General features: G+C 45.2%; 1 protein-coding gene across 9 annotated transcripts in view; it reads left to right on the forward strand.

The window, feature by feature from the left end:
- Positions 1-14,760, forward strand: part of LOC118397683 (glutamate receptor ionotropic, kainate 5-like) — an 82,080-nt gene extending 67,320 nt beyond the window's left edge. For 5 of the 9 annotated variants that reach the window (XM_052470447.1, XM_052470448.1, XM_052470450.1 and 2 more), the window contains 6 exons: positions 2,557-2,730; positions 4,066-4,231; positions 4,732-4,957; positions 6,387-6,515; positions 10,716-10,882; positions 11,616-14,760. In XM_052470447.1, coding sequence (XP_052326407.1) covers positions 2,557-2,730; positions 4,066-4,231; positions 4,732-4,957; positions 6,387-6,515; positions 10,716-10,882; positions 11,616-12,263 — 1,510 coding nt within the window. In that variant the 3' untranslated portion in view covers positions 12,264-14,760. Of the gene's footprint in view, positions 1-2,556; positions 2,731-4,065; positions 4,232-4,731; positions 4,958-6,386; positions 6,516-10,715; positions 10,923-11,615 lie in introns of all 9 variants that reach the window. The other 4 variants (XM_052470453.1, XM_052470452.1, XM_052470454.1 and 1 more) reach the window with 4 other exon arrangements.
- Positions 14,761-16,547: the final 1,787 nt, after the last annotated feature.

Consider the following 16,547-nt stretch of genomic DNA (forward strand, 5'->3'; position numbering starts at 1 on the left):
ACAAAACATTTCATGAAACACCTCATATTTCCTTAGACAAATGTGCAATTTACTTTTATCATTCACAAATATGCATTGCAACTGATCCCACTGATTGTACAAAGGCACAAAACTTTAATTGGTACTGAAAAATATAGTAATGCACTTTAAGATTAAATGAGACTTTTAAAGAAAGGAATTTTTAAACCACTTACACATACGCATATAAAATCTAAATGTAATCCCTGCGTACACCTTACAAACTAAGGAGAGTGATTTTAAATGTGTAATGAAGAAAGTGTTCGCCTGTCCTGTAAATCTGTAAACTTCATACATGAAACATACATACACATACAATACATACTGAAAATGTATGGAGTTGTATGAACAGTAGAATTCCATCACACAACTTTTGTTTTGAAGCTGCTGACTAACATTAAAGTGCACATTTTTTAAATCACCACAGTAAGGATTCATCTTCACAGAGCTGTATTCTTTCAATGCAAACAGTATCTAAGGCAGCATTTTAAAGGTGTTAGTCTAGTCTGGACTTGTATTTGTACCTGAAACTTGGCATCTTTTGGCCTGTACAAGTGCATCAACACCAGGTGTCATGTCCTGACTAGCTGTCACTTTCAGAATGTCATTTAAGTGCTTGTTTGTGAGCCTTGAACGCATTTTTGTTTTATTGATATTCATCACTGAGAAAATTTGTTCACAAAGGTAGGTTGTCCCAAACATGCACAAAATTTTAGCAGCCAGGGCTGTTAATTTGGGGTACCCTGGTAGTAGATACTGATAAAATCAGGGCAGGGTTGCCATTTGCATCTCCCACAAAGTCAGCTTCAACTTAAATGCATGTATGTTGTCAGAAAACTGTGTGACAACTTTTTGCGGCCTTGCAACATTTTGTTCAGATTGTTCAAGTGTTCAGTAATATCAACCAAGAATGCAAGGTCCCGTAGCCATTCCTGAGATTGTAATTCCAACACCGGTTTTCCTTTTTCTCCATGAACTGTCCGATTTCCTCTCGTAGATCAAAGAAATGCCTCAGCACAGCGCCTCGGCTTAACCATCTCACTTCAGTGTGGTATGGCAGGCTGTGGGTAATGTTGCTGTCGCTGAGAAGTTTGTCAAACTGACGATGGTTCAGACCTCTGGACCGGATGAAATTTACAGTGCGAACAACCACCTCCATGACGTGGTCCATTTTCAGCGACTTGCAACACAATGCCTCCTGGTGCAAAATACAGTGAAATGTCCAGAAACGATCTCCTCCATTAAGGGCTTGTACTTTGTCTTTGAACTTTGTCGCGACACCTGCTTTCTTTCCGACCATGGATGGCGCGCCGTCTGTAGCCAGGCTGACAGCGCGGGACCAGTCCACTCCAACTCTGTCCAATGCAGCAAGGACAGAGCCGAAAATGTCCTCGGCTGTTGTGGTGTCCATCATTGGCACCAACTCAAGAAACTCTTCAGTAACAGTCAATGTCTCATCAACTCCTCGAATAAATATGGCCAGTTGGGCCACGTCTGTGATGTCAGTGCTCGTCAATTGCCACGGAAAATGCAATAAATGACTTGACTCTCTGTTTCAATTGACTGTCTAAATCTGCCGATAGTTCCGAAATCCTCTCTGCTATAGTATTCCTCGTCATGCTAATATTGGCAAAAGCTTGTCGCTTCTCGGGACATACAAGTTCAGCCGCCTTCATCATGCATCGTTTAACAAAGTCACCGTCGGAATACGGCTTCGATGCTAATGCTATTTCGCTAGCAATTAGGTAGCTGGCTTTTACCGCTGCTTCACTGACTTCTCGGCTCTGGATGAAAGTTGACTGCTGTTTCCTCAGACCCGCCAGCAATTCGTTAATCTTATCTCTTCTCAGTTGTCCTTGCAAGCCGTCATATTTTTCGCTGTGATGAGTCTCGTAGTGGCGTCGAATATTATATTCCTTCAATACCGAAACTTGTTGCAAACACACCAAGCACAAAGGTTTTCCGTGCATCTCTGTAAATAAATAGGACGTGGTCCATTTTTCTTTGAAAATTCTACACTCCTTATCTACTTTTCTCCGTTTGGATAACGACATTTTGGCTAATGAGGGTGTAGTGGAGAGGTAGAGACATTAACAATCTTAACAACGTCGTAACAAGCAGCAGATGGCGCATTGATACCGTCTGCTGTTTTCAGTCTGTCTCAGTGATGCGGCTTGTCTTAAAAAAAAAAAAAAAAAAATTAATTCCATGTCTTTTATGCATTTTTTCCACTTTCAAATTATCCTGCGGGCCTGATCGAACCTCCTTGGGGCCGGTTCCGGCCCGCGGGCCATGTTTGACACCCCTGCTCTAGATAGAGTAGACTGGTGGCTATGCAGCACGAACAGATCAGGGACCAGGTCGCATCTTATATCTAATGTGGCTCTAAATCTCCTTTCCCTCATCTACTGATCTAATAGAGAGGTTATGAAATGCAATTTTGGGGATCCTTTTTCACTCATTTAGACATGATGCTATTATGTATAAATCCTATGTTAAAGACTAAATAGTCCACCTTTCTCTCTGTCCACCTCCCAGGTTGAGTCCCTATGAGTGGTACAACCCTCACCCGTGTCTGATGGGGCGCAAGGACATGCTGGAGAACCAGTACACCCTGGGCAACAGCCTGTGGTTCCCCGTGGGAGGCTTCATGCAGCAGGGCTCTGAGATTATGCCCCGCGCCCTGTCCACACGCTGCGTCTCCGGGGTCTGGTGAGTGTGTATGGGTTGTGTGGGAGGGAGGTTGGAGGGGGTGTGTGGGTGCGCGTGCGCGGCTAGCTACAGTATCAACCTCTGTATTACTTCCTCCTCCACTTTACTCTTCTCCCAAAGCTACTGTTCATCAGATCAACCAGATGGCAGTCATATACTAATGGGAATTATATTATACCGCATTATACAACGGGTGGGTCTAATCCTGGATGCTGATTGGTTAAAACTGCATTACAGCCGGTGTCTATTCCACAAGTTACCACCGGCTAAATCTATGATGTTAAAAATTCCTATTTACTCTGTTCTATCTGACTGCCGAATCCACTGTCTCATCAGCCCAGCCAGGCAATTTATACACTAGATCTACACTGTAAAATGCATCTAGACATTATCTCCCATTTGTAATGACCGTGTTGTTATAACCTAATTGTGCCAATAAATCCTCCAAACAACGGCTTTTCACTGAAGTGTACTCTTAGAAAAAAATGGTTCCAAAAGGGTTATTCGGCTATCCCCATAGGAGAACCCTTTTTGGTTCCAGGTAGAACCTTTTTGGGTTCAAGGTAGAATCCTTTTGGGTTCCATGTAAAACCCTCTGTGGAAAGGGTTCTACATGGAACCCAGAAGAGTTCTATCTGGAACCAAACAATTTCTACCTGGAACCAAAAAGGGTTCTTCAAAGTGTTCTCCTATGGGGACAGCCGAAAAAAAACGTTTTAGGGTATAGATAGCATATTTCTTTCTAAGAGTGTACTTCACCAAACCTCACCACTTTCGTTAGTTAGCTCCATTAACTCTGAATTGTCTTGATACTGTAATGCACTGTTCAGAATAAAACGGTGTTCAACCTAAAGGATAAAGTAGTCGTTTTTTTGATAATTATGTAGATGCTCAGACAATCAACAAACGTTCCATTAGATCAGTACAACTGGAACTGTTGACAGCACTCTGTGAATGGAAAGATTTCAACAATTTGACATTTGACCTTTACAAAGGTTCAGAACAAGAGCAACACTTTAAGGTGTAATATAATGCGGTGGTGGACTGGACACATATGAAGCCAGTTTCTGGACTAGGGTTGCAAAATTCTACTAATTTACCCAAATTACCCAGGTTCTCCAGAAATCCTGGGTGTAAGATTTCAAGAATCAGTCAGGAATTAGGAGTGAATAAGCAGGAAATGCAACCGTGATTTCGCGAAAATCTGCATATTTTGGGAAAGCTACCGTAATTCTGCAACACTATTCTGGACTAACAACTGAGCCCAAGAGTAGGCTTAACTTTGCCATAGCGTAACTTGTGATAATATGCCTGTCCTCTGTCCCTCCCCCCCAGGTGGGCGTTCACTCTAATCATCATCTCCTCCTACACGGCCAACCTGGCAGCTTTCCTTACAGTTCAGAGGATGGAGGTGCCTATCGAGTCTCCTGATGACCTGGCTGACCAGACCAACATCCAGTATGGTACCATTCAAGGAGGCTCCACCATGACCTTCTTCATGGTATGGATTGTGTGTGTGTGGGTGCCCCAGGTGTAATTGATGGGGGGTTCCTGTGTAATTGATGGGGGTCCTGTGTATTTGATGGGGGTTCCTGTGTATTTGATTGGGGGGTTCCTGTGTATTTGATGAAGGCTCCTGTGTATTTGATGGGGGTCCTGTGTATTTGGTGGGGGTCCTGTGTATTTGGTGGGGGTTCCTGTGTATTTGATAGGGGTTCCTGTGTATTTGATGGGGGGTCCTGTGTATTTGATGGGGGGGTCCTGTGTATTTGATGGGGGTTCCTGTGTAATTTGATCGGGGTTCCTGTGTATTATTTGATGGGGGTTCCTGTGTATTTTATAGGTGGTCCTGTGTATTTGGTGGGGGTGCCTGTGTATTTGGTGGGGTTTCCTGTGTATTTGGTGGGGGTACGTGTGTTTGAGACACAATGTATCACCAAAAGTTAGCACTTTCCCCTTACTTTTCCTGCCATTGACAACCTTCAACACACCTTTAAACAGAACTCGCGCTACCAGACGTACCAGCGCATGTGGAACTACATGCACTCCAAGCAGCCCAGTGTATTTGTGAAGAGCACAGAAGAAGGCATCGCTCGCGTGGTCAACTCTAAATACGCCTTCCTGCTGGAGAGCACCATGAACGAGTACCACCGCCGCCTCAACTGTAACCTCACCCAAATAGGAGGTCTGCTCGACACCAAGGGCTACGGCATTGGCATGCCCCTGGGTGAGTGGAGGGGGGGGTAGATCTGGGAGAGAGAGTACTTCACCCAGATAGAAGGGGCTACGGTTTTAGACCCTAACCACCAGGAGCTCTCTTCTTATTTGATGTAATTCCATCTAATTTACCATGTTATTACACCTTGACTTTATCACTCTCCCCCTCGCTGTCTCATTTCATTTTGATGATCAAAATAAATGTAACATTACATGTTCTTGCTGGAGGCCCACTTTAATATCAAACCCACATGGTTCAGATTGATTCCTGGCTACATATCACAGCCTTGAGGCAAATGACCATATAGGTCACTCTGTTTTAGCCTCCCATCATATCTGCCATCTCTGTTAAGCCCTCGGATCTATCATCAAACAATTCCATTCCATAGAAAAGCATCCCTCCCCCCCCAAGAATTCCCAGAATTTACAAACATCAAAGTAGGCCTCAGAGCTATTCGATTTCCCTCAAGGACTTACCAAGGATAACATTTTTCCTCTTTCTTTCATCAACATGCCTTTAAGTTGCCCTCCAGCCCAAAGGTCAGAAATAACACACATCTTACCATCCACTTTTTTTTTTTTAAAGCCATTCGCCATGGCTACAGTTGCTTTTGACTCTGCAGCCTTGATATTACACAAGCAGGTGGTTCTCAACGAAAGACTCAAGGACAGACTTGGATCCTTGTTTTTTTTTAAATGTATATATATGTATTTACTCCAGCTATGTGTGAGCTCTTTCACCTTCCATATTAGCCGGGGGTGGAACTGGGGTGGAACGCTTGGGAACAGAGGTCCCAAAGTCAAAATCTCAGAGGGAACATTTTGACATTTAACATTTTAGTTAGCTTTGTTAGCGGAGATCCATCTGTGAAGTTCCCAGAGTGATTTCCCCAGGTTCCACCCCAGCTAACCAGCCTATTACTGTATATTAACAGTATGTCTGGCTGGCCCACCTTACAACCTCTTACTTGTATGTATAATTGGTATTTGTTGCGTTGACACAACAGCATGGATGTCAAGGTTACAAGTTGGCTCACATGTAGTGCAGAGTTCCAATTATACATGTTTCTCTCTCTCTCTCACTCACTCACCCCCTCCCTCTCTTTCTTTCTCCATCACCCTGTTCTCTACTTCTTTGTTAAGCCCTCTTTACTCCCAATCCTGTCTTGCTTCCTCGTTCCGTCTTGATTCGTTTCAATTCAATTAACTTTATTGGCACGATAAGTCACTATCTTTTATTGCCAAGCAAGGACACAGGAAGTTAAATCAATAAGGGGTCATGACGACACACAATGTATAGTAAATACTATTAACAATACAGTAATATTGTTCTCTCTCTCTTTCTCTCCTTATCTACCTTGTCTGTCTGTTTCTCTCTCTCCCTCTCTCTGTAACTCTCTCTCTCTCTCCCTCCCGTCCTCTCTCCACCTCTCCCCCAGGCTCGCCGTTTAAAGAGGAGATCACTCTGGGGGTGTTGCAGCTGGCAGAGAACAACAGACTGGAGATCCTGAAGAGGAGGTGGTGGGAGGGGGGGCAGTGCCCCAAGGAGGAGGACCACCGAGCCAAGGGTGGGTACAGCACCACCTGTGCCAGTAGTTTTTATTTGATTGAACCTTTATTTAACCAGGCCCATTGAGGTCAGAATACTTTTTTTTATCGCAAAGGGAGACCTGTCAAAGTACCAGCGCTAATGATCAGGGGCCCTATGTATTAAGGGGGCCCTATGACTTCTCATCTAGGATCAGTTTTTATTTTTTGATCATAATCAATAAGATTACATGGACAGGGAGAACCTGATCCTAGATCAGCACTCCTACTCTGAGACGCTTGATACATAATAACGACGAGTGGTCTCCAATGAAACACTCGGGAGGACACGAACCCTCACACACCCTCACAACCCAGCATATACCTTGAATGAGGCTAGTAAATACACAACATTTCCGTCCAGAGTGGATCTCCGTCAGGTCATAGTCTTGGAGGTGCTCTGAAACGCTTATACGGACACCCGCATTCATCTTTTTAACGAGCGCCCAGCACTCCCATTTTTAACGAGCTCCCAGCACTCCCATTTTTAACAAGCTCCCAGCACTCCCATTTTTAACAAGCTCCCAGCACTCCCATTTTTAACGAGCTCCGAGCACTCCCATTTTTAACGAGCTCCCAGCACTCCCATTTTTAACGAGCTCCCAGCACTCCCATTTTTAACGAGCTCCCAGCACTCCCATTTTTAACGAGCTCCCAGCACTCCCATTTTTAACGAGCTCCCAGCACTCCCATTTTTAACGAGCTCCCAGCACTCCCATTTTTAACGAGCTCCCAGCACTTCCATTTTTAACGAGCTCCCAGCACTCCCAGCAACCGTCATTTGAACTCTGCCATTAGAATCTATACTTATTGCTGAGATAATGTTCATTTGTTCCAAACCAGCTGCTATGAAGTCACATTAGAATTGCACACTACTAATGCACACTACTAATGCACACTACTAATGCACAAAATACAATCTGTAGACGACACAATGAGAACATTTCCACAAGTAGTATTAAGCACTTGTTTCTTAGAGACTTATAAAGTCAATGTTTTTTTGTGTCACAGAAGAGTGGACACGAGTGGATTGGTAAACGTAGCCCATTCTATTCCCATCACAATATCTCACAGCTGGAAATTCCATTTGCTTCCGATATGCGTGTACTTGATCTAATTGTGATTATGTGTTGTGTGAATATGTCGGGTTTATTTTGCCTCAACTTTTAAAGATGGAATCTGCAGTAGGGGGGAAACGGCGCCGCTGTCTGCCCCAGCAGAGGTGAAGAGTCTAGCGCAACGTGGAGAAAAAAATCATTCGCAGTACATATTCGGCTGTTCTATCGGACATGCAATGATGTCTGAGACAAAACAAACATGTTCGTTGTTTGCAGTAACTTCTTGGTTGTTGTAATATTGCAAACAGACTTGGCAAATTCACCATGAAGGGTTCCAGCATTAAGAACAAACCACATTTGGAAGATTTATTTAATTACTGCTATGTTTAGCGCAATTTTGTAATGGGTGTGTGCTGGTGGCAGGGAGGTCAGGCGCAGGAGAATGAACTTGGTATAAACGGAGTCGTTTAATAACATTTACATTTAAGTCATTTAGCAGACGCTGACAAAATCCGAAAACCAACATATACAAAAATAATGAAAGTGGGTACAAAACCCGTCGCACACCAGAACATAATAGCACCAATACATACAACAAACAATCACAGACAAGGACATGAGGGGAAACAGAGGGTTAAATACACAACATGGAATTGATGGGATTGGAACCAGGTGTGATGGAAGACAAGACAAAACCAATGGAAAATTAAAAATGGATCAGTGATGGCAAGAAGGTCGGTGACATCCGAACAAGGAGAGGGACCGACTTCGGCGGAAGTCGTGACAATTTTACCAGGGGGAAATGTGTGTGTGTGTGTGTTGGTTGTTTGTGTGTGAACATGCACTGTTCCAAAAAATAAAGGGAACACTAAAATAACACATCGTAGATCTGAATGAATGAAATATTCTTATTAAATATTTTTTTCTTTACATAGTTGAATGTGCTGAGAACAAAATCACACAAAAATTAACAATGGAAATCAAATTTATCAACCCATGGAGGTCTGGATTTGTAGTCACACTCAAAATTAAAGTGGTGAACCACACTACAGGCTGATCCAACTTTGTCCTTAACACAAGTCAAAATGAGGCTCAGTAGTGTGTGTGGCCTCCCACGTGCCTGTATGACCTCCCTACAACGCCTGGGCATGCTCCTGAGGAGGTGGCAGATGGTCTCCTGAGGGATCTCCTCCCAGACCTGGACTAAAGCATCCGCCAACTCCTGGACAGTCTGTTGGTGGATGGAGCGAGACATGATGTCCCAGATGTGCTCAATTGGATTCAGGTCTGGGGAACGGGCGGGCCAGTCCATAGCATCAATACCTTCCTCTTGCAGGAACTGCTGACACACTCCAGCCACATGAGGTCTAGCATTGTCTTGCATTAGGAGGAACCCAGGGCCAACCACACCAGCATATGGTCTCACAAGGGGTCTGAGGCTCTCATCTCGGTACCTAATGGCAGTCAGGCTACCTCTGGTGAGCACATGGAGGGCTGTGCGGCCCCCCAAAGAAATGCCACCCCACACCATGACTGACCCACCTCCAAACCGGTCATGCTGGAGGATGTTGCAGGCAGCCGAACGTTCTCCACAGCGTCTCCAGACTGTCACGTCTGTCACATGTGCTCAGTGTGAACCTGCTTTCATCTGTGAAGAGCACAGGGCGCCAGTGGTGAATTTGCCCATGTTGGTGTTCTCTGGCAAATGCCAAATGTCCTGCATGGTGTTGGGCTGTAAGCACAACCCCCACCTGTGGATGTCGGGCCCTCATACCACCCTCATGGAGTCTGTTTCTGACCGTTTGAGCAGACACATGCACATTTGTGGCCCGCTGGAGGTCATTTTGCAGGGCTCTGGCAGTGCTCCTCCTGCTCCTCCTTGCACAAAGGCGGAAGTAGCGGTCCTGCTGATGGGTTGTTGCCCTCCTACGGCCTCCTCCACGTCTCCTGATGTACTGGCCTGTCTCCTGGTAGCGCCTCCATGCTCTGGACACTACGCTGACAGACACAGCAAACCTTCGTGCCACATCTCGCATTGATGTGCCATCCTGGATGAGCTGTACTACCTGAGCCACTTGTGTGGGTTGTAGACTCCGTCTCAGGCTACCACTAGAGTGAAAGCACCGCCAGCATTCAAAAGTGACCAAAACATCAGCCAGGAAGCATAGGAACTGAGAAGTTGTCTGTGGTCCCCACCTGCAGAACCACTCCTCTATTGGGGGTGTCTTGCTAAATGCCTATAATTTCCACCTGTTGTCTATTCCATTTGCACAGCATCTGAAATGTATTGTCAATCAGTGTTGCATCCTAAGTGGACAGTTTGATTTCACAGAAGTGTGATTGACTTGTGATTGACTGTTTAAGTGTTCCCTTTATTTTTTTGAGCAGTGTATTTTCCTTGCCTGTGTGGTAGACATTTCCCCTTTTCTAAAATATTTCTTATTTTCATTTCAGCTTCTGTTTAATTTTGACATCTGCTACCCCTTCTCTCATTCAAAATGCTTAGATAGCTACAAGCAACAGACTGGACGATACAGAAGAAGACAGAGGACGCTAGATGTTGTTTGTGTGTTGCACCTTAGGCAGCCCACACTAAGACATAGAGAAGGTCCCAAATGGTGCCCTAATCCCTATATAGTGCACTACTTTCAACCAGAGGCCTATGTGTCGAAAGTAGTGCACTATATAGTGAATAGGGAACCATTTGGGATGCGGGCACAGTGATACGAGCTTATTAAGTCAATGAGTGCAGACTTGTTGAATTGCACACAGACACACACATACACACACCACACTCTCAGTGGGGACATTATGCTACAATGTTCATCAAGCTTTACTCCCCCTCAGGCTTTGTATTTTTAATTTGAATTTTATTTCACCTTTATTTAACCAGGTAGGCTAGTTGAGAACAAGTTCTCATTTGCAACTGCGACCTGGCCAAGATAGAGCATAGCAGTGTGAACAGACAACACAGAGTTACACACAGAGAGTATTAGAGGGCTCTGATGATCCTGTTACGGCCTATGTGTCCCATATGTGTGTGCCAGTGTATGGGTCAACACACAGCTCTACCACTACCCCTCTATCCGTGTGTTAGAACTGCCTGCATCGTTTCGTCCCCAGGTCTGGGCATGGAGAACATCGGGGGCATCTTCGTGGTGTTGATCTGCGGCCTCATCATCGCCGTGTTCGTGGCCATCATGGAGTTTGTCTGGTCCACCCGCCGCTCGGCAGAGACAGACGAGGTACGCCCTCACTGCTGCCCCGGCCAAAACCACAGACACCCTCCAGTAGGTTACTATGGCAACACACCTCCCGGTGTGCAGTGCAGTGAGTGTTGTGCTTTGGTGCCGTCGTGTTGATGTGTACATGGTTGCAAGCAAACAGACGGTGACGGTCAATGTCTGCGTTTCCTTTCTTCTCTTTTTCCCCACTCTCTAGGCTGTCTGTGATTCAGTACTCTCTCCCCCTCTCTCTTTCGCTCTCTATCCCTCACTCCTCTGTCTCTCTCGCTCTCTGTGTTTTCCATTGTTATTCCGCCTGCTAGTCCTTTGTGTCATTTTATTTCATTGGCGTCTGGGTAAAACGCTGTTTGTGACTTTCATTTGCTCCTGCTTTATCTCCGCCTGCTGCTCTGTTTGTTTTTGTGGTTCCGGTTTCAGTCGTCTCCCTCTCTCCATCTCTATCTTCATTCTCTATTCGAGATCCTTTTGAATATGTGTCAGTGTCACTGGAGGTAGCTACTCATGAGTCGTATTTCCATTGTCCGGAGGTCACACTGCATTTGCACAGTGCAACATGTTTAGTTAACCTCAGACCATTTCTCTCCATTTCTCTCGCTCTTTCTCTCTCTCTCTTTCGTTCTCTCTTTCTGTTTCTCTCCCTCTCACGTTCACATTCATCTCCCTATCCCTCCTCTCCATCTCGCTGTCGTTTTCTCTCTCTCTCTCTCTCTCTCTCTCTCTCTCTCTCTCTCTCTCTCTGTCTTCCCTCGCTCTAACAATTCTCTTCTCTCTCTCCTAGATGTCAGTGTGTCACGAGATGCTGACCGAGTTCCGCAACGCCATCTCCTGTAAGAAGACCTCACGCTCTCGGCGGCGGCGGCCCTTGGCCAGCACTGGCGGTGTCCTGCGCCACCCCACCCGCCTCCAGCTGGGTGTCCCAAGACCCATCCGCCTAGTCCGCGAGATGCGTCTCAGCAACGGCAAGCTCTACAGTGGCTCGGGCCCCCTGACAGGCGGAGGGGGAGCAGCGGGGGGGGCGTGCGGGGCCGTAGGAGGGGGGCCCTCAGACATGGGCCCGGGGCCACAGCGCCTCCTGGAGGACCATCTGGGCACCAACACTACGCCGCCCCCTCCCCCGCCCGCTGCTGCCACGGCGCCACCCTCCCGGAGCTGTGCCCACGTGCGGATCTGCCAGGAGTGCCGGCGCATCCAGAACCTGAGGTCGGCATCGTCTTTCTCACGCATCCCGCCCCACCTCGGCCCACACTCTTCTCTGTCCCTACCCCGCCTCCCGCCACCCCCACCCCCCTCCTCCACCGACAGCGATGGGGGTGGCTGCGACACAGTGAGCCCCAGGCGGCCCAAACCTAAGCCCACACCCCCTCCGCGGCCCTTACCCCCGGCCAAGACGCCCACCACAGACCTGCTGCTTGGGAAACAAGACTGAGGAACGGAGGGGTCAGACGTGATAATAGTCGAGGGTTAAAAGTCAAAGGTCAGGGTATTTGCAGAGAAACGCGTAGGAACGAGGAGCGGAGGGGGCTGTGAGCTTGTAGCGCATTGACACGGCAGAATCAAACCACTCTGATCCGTTTGAGGGGGTGGAGAAGGGTTCATTCTCCAGATACCAACCCAGTCAACACACTTAAACCAGGAGTCGTCCTAAAACAGGAGACTGGTTCAAAATGGACTAGATGGTATATTCAGACACTGAGAGACTTCAGGAGGGGCCTTCACATTGCTCCCTCGCTAGTCATGGCATGTTAAACCAAGGGTCTCCACTTTGATCTGCTATGCCACAGGCTGTCTATGGAGTGGAAATGGACTTTTGACCACACACGACCGTTAGCTGCCTACGGTGCATTGAGAGACCATGTGGTGCCCGTTCCACAGTATGCATAGACGTGTTCAAGCTGCCTGGTTTGGCTTTTGACCACTCACTCTTTCACTTGGATCTGGTGGGAGGACTTGACCTATCCCACAAGCGCTGGAGAGGTTCAGGGGACCATAGAGACTTCACACACGGACACACGTACACAGAAACTCTTGCGCTTAGAGAAGTTGGTTCTCACAAAAAGATGCATATTTTTCCCCAGAGCTTCTGCAAGAGCTTGAACTTTGGAATTATGGGACATGTAAAACCAGACGATGAAGAAAAAAAAAGAGGCTTTCTCTGAGTGTAACTCGCCTAATTTATTTTCTATCTTTCTTTCGTTATATATTTGTATTGTCGTCATTGGTTTCTCGGTCACTGTGTAGTTATTGACTCATGTTTTTGGTTTGTAATTAAAGATCCTTGAGAAGCCGATGTGGAGATCATGACCAAATGAGGTCGCTTTCCAACCAATCATAAGCCCGGGAACAAAGTTCAAAGGTCAACATCTGAAACATATATTGACAGTACGCCCCAGATCAAATGATTCAATATTACAGTCCATGTTGGCTTGTTACAGTAGCAGTGTGTGACTTTGCTTTTCCACTGCTTTCCAACAAGCCGGTTTTGCCACGGAGTTTTAACGGCAGAGTTTGTGTATCGGAGCCCCATCCAATTACAGAAAAACAGAGCCACAGAGCACAGTTTAACAGCACGACATGTTGTGAATCCTTCAAACAGATCAGAATTTAAGAAACTGGATATAAAGAGCAAGGTAAAAAGGAATGACAAAAGAGACAAACTGATGATCATATATAGTTATACGATGCAGGATAGGAGAAACGTATTGCACAGTCCTGTCTGGCCAATGGTAAGAGGAAACCTGTGTTAATGTGTGTTCTGTATGATTCATATGGGGGACATAAGGTTGTGTGAGTGCGTACGTACAGAGGAAAGGATGGGTCAGAGTGCATTTAGTCATATTTTATGCTTCTTTTTTTGTGCTAAATGGATTATTTAAGCAATAAGGCCCGAGGAGGTATGGTATATGGCCAATATACCACGGCTAAAGGCTGTTCTTTCGCATGATGCAATGAGTAGTGACTGCATACAGCCGTGAGCCATGGTATATTGGCCGTATACCACCAACCCCTGAGGTGCCTTATTGTGATCATAAACTGGTTACCAATGTAATTAGAGCAGTAAAAATAAATGTTTCGTTAAACCCATGATTTTAATATATATATTTTTTTTATCTTCATTTAACTAGGCAGGTCAGTTAATTAAGAACAAATTATTATTTACAATGACGGCCTAGGAACAGTGGGTTAACTGCCGGTTCAGGTGCAGAACAACAGATTTTTACCTTGTCCGCTCTGGGATTCGATCTAGCACCCTTTCGGTTACTGGCCCAACGCTCTAACCACTAGGCTACCTGCTGCCCCAATGATGTATGGTCTGATATACCACGGCTGTCAGCCAATCAGAATTCAGGGCTCGAACCACAGAGTTTATAATAAGAAAATGAGGACAATTGTATATTATTATGATTATATTGTTATTATTATTATTACTATTGAAGGGTGGGGTACTGAAGGAGGGTCACAGTCCTCTTACATTAAATATATAGCAACACAAAGTTATTTGGAATAAAAAAAACTGTATACAAACCTCTGAATCTGGTGTCTTTGCATATATCCGTGCCTGTGTGCGCACGAACATGAAGTGATTTCAAATCGCAAAGTTACCTGTTTCTGCTAGCTCTAGTTGTCGTTGTTGGTCTGTCACACAGGATGTTGGGCACTGCACTGACACAGCCATACAAGTCTTGAGAGTCGGTAAGATCGACAAGTAGCATGGCCTTTTCCCTGTCACTAGAAGGGTTTCAGACGTCCTGGATAGATTTGTTTCATTTGAGGTCACTTTGTGGCATTAAATAAGGGAGCTGAGAAAACAAACGTTCTTCATGTAATTGGGTGGATCTGATCTATCTTGCCACTCCATATTAAGACCTTGTAGAAGGCGCAGTGATTCCGAAACGTTGGTAAATACCCAATAAATGACTGGGAGTTTATATATGGAGTGTGCGACTCTCTTTGTTTTGATAGTTTATAGTTTAATCGTCAGCACCTTCGCACAAAATAGGTTTTCTGGTTGTGCGCCAGCTCCTGTTTTTTCCCCCCATTTCACTCTATATTAATGCCCATGAATTTGGAATGAGATGTTCTGACGAGCAGGTGTTCACATACTTTTGGTCATGTGGTGTAGTTTGTTCTCCATAACACACTTGAATGCTACAGTAAAACTGGTTTCTCTCAGGATGCTGCAATGGAGAGCGAGTACTGCCAGCTGGCCCTGTGTTTGCAGTACTGGGAAAGAACGCTGGCAGTGTACAAGGTTGTCACGCTCAGAGGAGAGGAAGTTGGCGCTGGCTACGCAGGAAGAGTGTCACTGAATTCATGCTTTAAAAATCACAAAAAGTGACTTCAGCTGATGAAAATGATCTCACAGAACAAATGTATAGGATCTCCTAAGCCTGTGTTTTAACACAGAACTTACTTTCGGCTTTTTCCAAAAATGCCATTCCTTCCCACATAGGCTTTGTCTACCAAACCGTGGCGGAGTTGGTGCCTACAAGAAGATGCCATTACTATTTCAATATGTATGTCCTCATCAACTTCTTGCCCTCCTCATCACTTCTTCTCCCATTCACCATTTTCTACCTCTTCTCTCCCCTCCCATCAGAACCCTTCTCCAACCAGGTGGTGTGTTCAAGTTGCCCAGTTTGGCTTTCAACCTTCTCTCTTTCACTTGGATCTGATGGGAGGACTTGACCTATCCCACATGCCCCGAAGAGGTTCAGGGGACACACACACACACACACACACACACACACACACACACACACACTCTTTCACAAACAAACAGACATATAGACTGTAACAGAACTATTGTACTACATTACTACAGTGCTTACTAAAAGTATTTTCTATGTACTAACTGTATTATGAAGTATTTAGAACATAGACACAAAGGTATTTAAAATAAATATTAACTATAGACAAACTACTATGTCTGGCTTTATGTCTGTTTTTGTGTGCAAACATAATTTTATTTGGGATAGAAAGATTTGATAGATTTTTCACTGTATAACATCCCCATGCCAACCTTCAGCTTCTTTTACCACATTCACGACCTCACACAGTATGAGGTTATCACTAATCTGACACAGGATCAGCTAACAGTGTAATGCAGCCACTCCACACTGGAGTATGTTATGCTAACCTCTGCTACTGTGTGTCAGTATAGTCAAGGTATAAAGGCAAACAGGAAAATGCCAATGTGTTCTTTATTCATCTGACTCCTTAAAGGGGCAACCTGCAGTTGAAACAATAACCATGTGTACTGTTTCAGGAAAAATCTGAGTGATGGGGGCTGGAGAAATATAACCATTCTCAAATTCATAGACAGGGCTACGGATGCAAGGACTGACCATCCATGATATCAAAATGATAGTTTTAACCATGTCTTGAGGCTATACAGTGTTTGTTTACACTTACTTTGTTTGCAAACATTGTGAAACAAGCTTGTATTTGGAGTTCTGATGTGGTACGACAGTTGAGGTAAACTCATGAGGCATTTATGCGTTATAGTCTTCATGAATAAATGGGGACTTATCATTAATTTAGTCCAAACATGGACGTAGCAACTGCAGATTGCCCCTTTAAGTCACATGAGACATTTCCCAAATTGTAATAACTTTAATGAGACATTTCTTTAATGAGACATTTCCCAGATTGTCAGGTTAGTGTAACTCAACTCATATGAATGTACACGGAAGATTCCAGTTCCTGCTGT

The sequence above is a fragment of the Oncorhynchus keta genome, chromosome 19 (assembly GCF_023373465.1).
Source record: "Oncorhynchus keta strain PuntledgeMale-10-30-2019 chromosome 19, Oket_V2, whole genome shotgun sequence".
NCBI classification, from domain to species: domain Eukaryota; kingdom Metazoa; phylum Chordata; class Actinopteri; order Salmoniformes; family Salmonidae; genus Oncorhynchus; species Oncorhynchus keta.